This window comes from Electrophorus electricus, chromosome 4 (assembly GCF_041902795.1).
Source record: "Electrophorus electricus isolate QZ-2024a chromosome 4, ASM4190279v1, whole genome shotgun sequence".
Lineage (NCBI taxonomy): Eukaryota > Metazoa > Chordata > Actinopteri > Gymnotiformes > Gymnotidae > Electrophorus > Electrophorus electricus.
In genome coordinates, this window is record NC_137500.1 from 38,321,181 (window position 1) to 38,330,000 (window position 8,820).

An 8,820-nucleotide genomic window follows, 5' to 3' on the forward strand; every position below is an offset into this window, starting at 1 on the left:
AAAATGTTATATGTCCTACTTTCTATTCACAGTGAGCAAGCCTGATGCAAAACTGACATGATTATGTGATAGTTACAGACTACAATTTACAGACATTATTTGCAGAATCAGCGATTATAGTAATATTGTTGTTTGTACAAACCATTCCACCCCTCCAAGCTGGTCTGTCCGGGAGCCACGGACAAACTGTCTCTCCCTCAGCACGCGCACACACGCACACACACGCACACGCACACGCACACATACACATACACACATACACATACACACACACACACACATACACACACACACACACACACCTGCTCCACCCAGTCTCTCCTCAGACCACCCCCACCCCCGCTCTTGTCTCTTTGCATAACCTGGACAAACCAGTACATGTCCTCCCCTTTTCTGTCTCTGGACCCACCATCTCTACCCAACCCAGTCTCTCTGCACAGACCATCTCTACCCAACCCAGTCTCTCTGCACAGACCATCTCTACCCAACCCAGTCTCTCTGGACCCACCATCCCTACCCAACCCAGTCTATCTGCACAGACCATCTCTACCCAACCCAGTCTATCTGCACAGACCATCTCTACCCAACCCAGTCTCTCTGCACAGACCATCTCTACCCAACCCAGTCTCTCTGGACCCACCATCCCTACCCAACCCAGTCTATCTGCACAGACCATCTCTACCCAACCCAGTCTCTCTGCACAGACCATCTCTACCCAACCCAGTCTCTCTGGACCCACCATCCCTACCCAACCCAGTCTATCTGCACAGACCATCTCTACCCAACCCAGTCTCTCTGCACAGACCATCTCTACCCAACCCAGTCTCTCTGCACAGACCATCTCTACCCAACCCAGTCTCTCTGGACCCACCATCCCTACCCAACCCAGTCTATCTGCACAGACCATCTCTACCCAACCCAGTCTCTCTGCACAGACCATCTCTACCCAACCCAGTCTCTCTGGACCCACCATCCCTACCCAACCCAGTCTATCTGCACAGACCATCTCTACCCAACCCAGTCTCTCTGCACAGACCATCTCTACCCAACCCAGTCTCTCTGCACAGACCATCTCTACCCAACCCAGTCTCTCTGGACCCACCATCCCTACCCAACCCAGTCTATCTGCACAGACCATCCCTACCCAACCCAGTCTATCTGCACAGACCATCTCTACCCAACCCAGTCTCTCTGCACAGACCATCTCTACCCAACCCAGTCTCTCTGGACCCACCATCTCTACCCAACCCAGTCTCTCTGCACAGACCATCTCTACCCAACCCAGTCTCTCTGCACAGACCATCTCTACCCAACCCAGTCTCTCTGCACAGACCATCTCTACCCAACCCAGTCTCTCTGCACAGACCATCTCTACCCAACCCAGTCTCTCTGGACCCACCATCTCTACCCAACCCAGTCTCTCTGGACCCACCATCTCTACCCAACCCAGTCTCTCTGCACAGACCATCCCTACACAACCCAGTCTCTCTGGACCCACCATCTCTACCCAACCCAGTCTGTCTGTACAGGCAATCTGTACCCAACCCAGTCTCTCTGTACAGACCATCTCTACCCAACCCAGTCTCTCTGCACAGACCATCTCTACCCAACCCAGTCTCTCGGGACAGACCATCCCTACCAAACCCAGTCTCTCGGGACAGACCATCCCTACCAAACCCAGTCTCTCTAGGAACCCTGGACAAAACATCCCCCCCCCCCCTCATCTCTCTGGGAGCTCCACACAGCCCATCTGTCTTCCCGCTGTCTCCCACCCCTCCAGTCTCTTGGGGAACGCTGGATAGACTGTACACACCCCCTGAGCAAGCAGCCTCCATATCTGCATGTTCAATAATGCATAACAGACTGCAATCTACACTCCTGGTACAAGGTGGGTCTCTTCCTTGGGTGATGTGTTTTAATTGCGTCTTAAATTTTAAATGCGTCTTAAAGTCTTCTCCATACACACACAGGACTATGACATTTAAGGAACAATGTTGGATTCACCACACTCACTCATTGCATTTAATCTGCCTCAACTACACAGCATGACTGTGCACAGCTTACGACAGTCCTGCAAAACAACCCTGCTGCTGCGATGAACAGAGGTTATATTATGAAACGCTGATTCCATGAAGGAGTTGAACAGTGTGTGTGGGGGGGGGGGGGGGTGGACAATGTAGGAGACACAGCACCATGGCACTCATCAGCACACTACCAGCAACAGGATGTTAACCACTGTGTGACTGTGGGTGTGTGAATGTGTGAATGAAGGTGTGAGTGTGTGAATGTGTGAGTGTAAATATGTGAATGTGTGTGTGTTTGTGTGTGTGTTAATGTGTGAGTATGTTACTGTGGCTGATTCACAAAGGCCATGTTCACGCCGTAGTGAATTAACCTGACAGAACTGTGCACAGCTCCAACCTGAGGGAGATATTCAGAGGAAGGAAGTCCAACCACGCAAAGATGACAGCATACACACACACACACACACACACGGCAAATCCACTGGGGTGTGACAGGCTGCCTGAGGAGAGCGAGGAAATGACCACTAACCAAGGAGGGGCAGGAAGTCTGATGGACACGCCACCACTGTCAAGTTTATATTTAGGTGAAACATTTATCAAACGTCATGTTCTTGCATTATTTTGAGGGCACTTGGGAATGAAAAGGACGTTGTTACATCAGTGACCACACACACACACACACACACGCACGCACACACACACACACACACGCACACACACACACACACGTGCGTCAGTCTATTATAAGGAGAAGTTCAGCCCACCCTGCTAATATAGCAACAGTCTATATAAATCTGATAGGAAACAAACGGCTGCCAAGAGCTTGCATCAAATATTCATGAAAGTGCTGTTCATCAATGTAATATTTTGAATATTCATGAAAGTTTTATTTATGAATGAATTATTTTGAGCTACAAGCTGTGAACAGGCAAACATGAGGCCCTGGGTGTGTTCATACCTGATTCAGATGTTTGGACACTGAGCCGAGGCAGTTGCCCAGTTTTTCTTTCTCAGACATTCCTGAGAAACACAGTTGAAAACAACCAGATTTGTAAAAGTTATATTGGCAAACATTATTTTCTCTGAAGGTGAACACACACAAACACACACACAAATACACACACACACACACACACACACACACACACCTGCCTTTGTAAAAGAAATTTGTAATACAAGTAGAAATCAACACTAGATATAAAAAACACTATGGCAAAAGTGTAAAGGATTGGCAGCGAGCCAGAGAAGATGAAGCTCCTGACAAAGATGTGTGAGGATAGGACGTGTGCCATCCTGTGTGCTGTCCTGTGAGACGTCGGGGACAGGGGCTGGCTCCTCACTTAACCTTACAGCAGTAAGCTCTTTTCCTCCAGGACAGACAGTCCATTTAGTGTCCCTTCACACATCCCTTTAATACTCTCATCCCTCATCCCTTCTCCTTCAGCCGAGCACTTTATACACACTTAAACAAACACTGATTTTATCAGGTTTCCCCTTTTATTCTGATTTCAGCCCTCAGACCATAAAAGCACTCCTATGTACTGGACATACAATACATATCATGTAGACACATTTGGAAGCGTTACCATTTCATTAAAGCTACTGGCTAAGGCTAATTTGAGATAGCATGCCTTTTATATCACTGCCCTTAAGAATCACATATATTATAGATAGCAGTAATTAATACAGCATAAATTGATTTATACAATATAACCCTACTCCGCAGGAAGACTGTGGAATGCCAGGAAGGGGGACACTCACTGTCAGAGCTGGAGCCGCTTTCCATGACGCCATAGGGAGGGGCCAGGAGACCAGCCATGCACCGCCGATACTTCTGAGGAGAGAAGAACACAGCAGCTCATCGGAGACAGTGGAGGCTGAGTACACCTCAGAAAAGCAAGGATGGCACCAGGATTACACAATCCGTCTTTCACCACAGCTCACGCACCAAGCACGGAAGGAACCCACGCCACGTCATTCCCTGTGCTTCAGAATGCCCTCCTGGGACTTGACACAGCACAGGACAGGCGCAAACACACATTTAGAGCATGCACTCACACACACACACACACACACACACACACTCACACACACACACTCACATACAAAAGCACACACAGTTATGTAATAGTAGCATCCAGCTGAGATGCAGAGGTACCCGTCTTCACCGCCAGTCACATTTCACATTCACGTCCACATTCATCACATTCATCTGACGCTTTAATCCAAATCGATGTACAATTCTGATTGAACACGATTTGAGTACGTCCAATCAAATACCTCAACCACTGAGCGACCATCTTCTGTGTCTATGATCACAACCTAAATGATACTAGTATATGCAGTAAAAGAACATTTGCATTTCTATTTCTAGCCAGTTCTTGCCCCCATACGGATCCATCTTACTGTATCACAGCGACCAACATGTGAGTGGAGTGCGAACGCATCTTTCTCATCTGACAAAACCCTGTGAAGCTTGTGGCGTGTTTGTGACCTTCTCCACACATCATAGCAGTTCTCCACATATCCACACCTCAGTCCTGTCCACATCTGCCCAGCTAGGATATATCAGTAGTGACAGAGGAACTTCTCATAATCACTCTGCAGATAAGAGCACAGACCGGAATACTGACTCTGATGACATCACTGGGAATTGAACGAATCCTGCTCCTCACTTTCAGGAACACAAACTGGTTAAAATGTAGGAAGATGTTATCTTACGATTCTGTAAAGAGGGATAGGAAGCTTCATCAGAGTCCAGCTGAACTGAGGGCTACCATTTCTCTAATCTGGGATGTCAGAGAATCAAAGGGGATTACACAGTGCTTGCTTTAAATTACAGACGGACCCTCACACACAAACACACCACGGATACCATGAAACAAATCATTCAGTATCCTCACCAAGGTTTCTGTGTGTTTGTCAGCTACGGCCTTATGTGGCGTGTCATCCATTATGGTAAGTATGGCTTTGTGTGAAACAGAATGACAGATTTGCAGACATTTACAGAGCAGACAGCCAGGCAGATGCTCAGTGGTAGAATATTGCAGTAACGATGCATCCATCAGTCAGCGGAAGCAGAGTGGTGATGTCATACCCGTTACGCCCATGTTGGGGTAAAAGACACGGAGAAATGAGAGTTGAGCAGCCATGCAGATGAGGGTCCACCATGTACAGTGATGTGGGAGAATGAGAAAAGGATCCTCTAAACCAGAATCCACCAAGAATATGTCCAGATTCCACAGTAGGTGAAAAGGTCATTTTGAGAGCGGGGCTGGCCAGATTCCAAATCAAGGTCATTTGCATGTTCAGAGCTGGGAGGTTGTCACTAATGTAAGGTCTACCTGCAGCACCTGCTACCCTGTTCCCTGCTCCATGCTCCCTGGATTATGCACCCTGGCCCATTTTCCCTGCTCTATGATCCCTGGATTATGCACCCTGGCCCATTTTCCCTGCTCCGTGCTCCCTGGATTATGCGCCCTGGCCTATTTTCCGTGCTCCATGCTCCCTGGATTATGCACCCTGGCCCATTTTCCCTGCCCATGTTCCCTGGATTATGCCCCTTGGGCCATGCAGTGGCACCAGGGACTTGTTTGATTTCCAGTCTGCGCCCTATACGGTTCCAGAAGTGCTCCAAGACGCGGATCAAGCGGATACGAGTAAGTATCTATTCTGCACTGCCGAGCTTCAGAAGGAAGTGTTATCAGTCACGGTGAGTAATGGGATGCACCAGTGCCATTATTCACTGCAGACACTTGGGACGTTCTAGCATTATGGCAGCTTTAAGCCTCAGTCCCCCAGGGAGCTAGGCACTAACTAAAGGGAGAGAGCGCATGTATAGATAAACACATAAATATATATATAAAATGAGAGAGAGAGAGAGAGAGAGTGAGTGTGTGAGTGTGTGTGTGTGTGTGTGTGTGTGTGTGTATGTGTGTGTGTGTGTAGCAATACTAAATATTTCAAGACTGTCTTGTATTTTCAAACCAAGCCAGATGTCATCAAACATATGAATTGTACGTGCGATGAGGGAAATTAGGTGCTACAATTTTTACAAGCGCTGAGGTTAGGTGTCGAGAGGTTTTCACAAAATGATAAGTGGCCCACTTTTGCTAACCACTCTGTCATGTGATATCCTTCTCTCATAATCATCATCGTTCATCTCTATGTTTAAATCAGTGTGCTGCTCTGTGTGTGGTTCTATAATACACGGAAGCATCGGATAAGCGTAACAACCCGTAGCCCATTAGCCTGCTCTGTTCAGCACTTATTCACCCATTACTGCTCAGCCTGTCAAATAAATCTGTTCATCTCCTTAACCACCCTTGTGGTAGGAGAGTGAGAAGACCCGAGGCTTTAGAGTTCATATACAACGAAGGGTACACCTGTATATATTACTGTGCCTACACACCAATGTATGTAATTATCCAACAGTTCTTTTGGTGCCTTAAAGAGCAGACTTGATGAAGAGCAGACACGATGAAGGCCTTGTCGCACCTTCTGAAGATTTCGGTGCTACCTACAAAATCTCAGTGCTGAATTCTGACAGCATTCATTGGTGTCCACATGGACTTACTGAGTGGTTGTTGCCAAAGATGACAAGATAATGATAATGTTCATCGAGCGTCAGGGCCTTGCAGTTATCGTCACCCTTTCAACACATTTTTCTGTTGTGCTCTTTATGACCTGTGAGTGTTCTAAATGTTGTTCATTTCTATAATAAATCAAAGAGAGAAAGAAATATGCTGATTATTAGAATTTAGATGGTCATTTTGATGACCTGGGGGTACCAGTGTAGCTCGATCTCAAAGATTTCTCTTCATTCTTATGCAGTGTACACAGAAACCTTCAGCAGACAAACAGGCAACTGTCGAATTGACCTGCAACAAGTAAACTATACTTCCATAATAACAATTTTCTTTACAGTTGGGAAGTGGTATTTCTGGAGGCCTGTTAATTGTTGTGTCTTCCCAACTGGGTTCCTGGTCTAAATATGGCTGATGCAGTAAGTGGGCAGAGCCTCACATCTGCTAATGAGCTCATTCGTGTCCAAACGTGAGTTGTACCTGACAGATCACTCACAATCCCTGGAGGCATCAGAAGAGGCCTTTGACTGAATGAGATGTGACAGCCATTTGCGCTCAGTGGGGGTTTGCATACTATTAACACACACACACACACACACACACACACACACACACACACACACACACACACACACACACACACACACACACACAAACAGGTTTCATTCAGAGTTTCATAATGATATCACTCTGACTAAGTGCTGTCAGCTGAAATAAGTATCCTACTGTTTAGTACAGTAATTAGCATCCTACTGTTTAGACCAATAATAAGCTAAATTGTTATTACAATCAGGGTACACTAGTGTCACAAAACCACACCAACAACCAGCACTGTAGATACAGACAGACACACTGTAGACGCAGATAGACACATTGTATTCTGTTTCTAAGAAAAACAAACTAAACTAAGAACTAAAAGCAGATCATTCTCGCAGAGAAGGGGCTTGACCCACCACAATATGACTCTGCACTAATTTACTATATATATATATATATTTTATATATATAGTTATATATATATATATATATATATATATATATATATATATATATATATATATATATATATATATATATATAGAGAGAGAGAGAGAGAGAGAGAGAGAGAGAGAGAGAGAGAGAGACTGCCATTGTCTATGCTTTTCTACATTATAAATGTATATGTTCATTTATGGGTCAGTATATTTGAACTATGGCCATGACTGCTCACCACGTGATAGTCATTATATTGCACTGTGTATGAGTAACTACATGACACAAAATTGATTTTTATGCAGGCTGTCTGAGGGCTGACTGGTGAATCTGATAGGGTGGGTCCTAGCTGCATGTGTGGTCTGTAATCCCTGCATTACTGGAGGCCCTGGAGGGGCCCAGTACATGCCACTTAAATAGGTTATCTCTGCACTTCTTGATTTTAGTGTTATTTCAGATCTCTCTGGGGAGAAGAATGCCAAATGTTAAGAGAGTCTAAAAAGGATAGGGGAATACATACATATATGCACACACACACACACAAAACCACACACACACACACACACACACACAACCACACACACACAACCCCACACACACAACCCCACACACTCAGGCACACACACTCAGGCACACACACTCAGGCACACACACTCAGAGACACACATGCTATTGAAATAATTTAATTATTTGGGTTCGGTAAAAATTACATTTACTGCAATTGCCAGAGTCTGTAAAGAGGAATGACACTGACACACACACATAAATAGAGACACAACCTCTATACACACACACACATAAATAGAGACACAACCTCTACACACACACACACACACACACATAAATAGAGACACAACCTCTACACACACACATAAATAGAGACACAACCTCTACACACACACACACATAAATAGAGACACAACCTCTACACACACACACACACACACATAAATAGAGACACAACCTCTACACACACACACACATAAATAGAGACACAACCTCTACACACACACACATAAATAGAGACACAACCTCTACACACACACACAAATAGAGACACAACCTCTACACACACACACACACACACACACACACACACACACACATAAATAGAGACACGACCTCTACACACACACACACACACATAAATAGAGACACAACCTCTACACACACACACACATAAATAGAGACACAACCTCTACACACACACACATAAATAGAGACACAACCTCTACACA

The 8,820-nt window shown here is 45.6% G+C and overlaps 1 protein-coding gene across 6 annotated transcripts in view; it reads right to left on the bottom strand.

The window, feature by feature from the left end:
• rapgef4a (Rap guanine nucleotide exchange factor 4a) overlaps window positions 1-8,820 on the bottom strand; it is a 47,944-nt gene that overhangs the window by 18,036 nt on the left and 21,088 nt on the right. For all 6 annotated transcript variants that reach the window (XR_014123468.1, XM_081713676.1, XM_081713677.1 and 3 more), the window contains 2 exons: window positions 3,786-3,858; window positions 2,983-3,044 (listed from right to left, as the gene is read on the bottom strand). Coding sequence is in view for 5 of the 6 variants with exons in the window: in XM_081713676.1 (XP_081569802.1) it covers window positions 2,983-3,044; window positions 3,786-3,858 (135 nt within the window). In the remaining variant the exon portion in view is untranslated. The remainder of the gene's footprint in view (window positions 1-2,982; window positions 3,045-3,785; window positions 3,859-8,820) is intronic.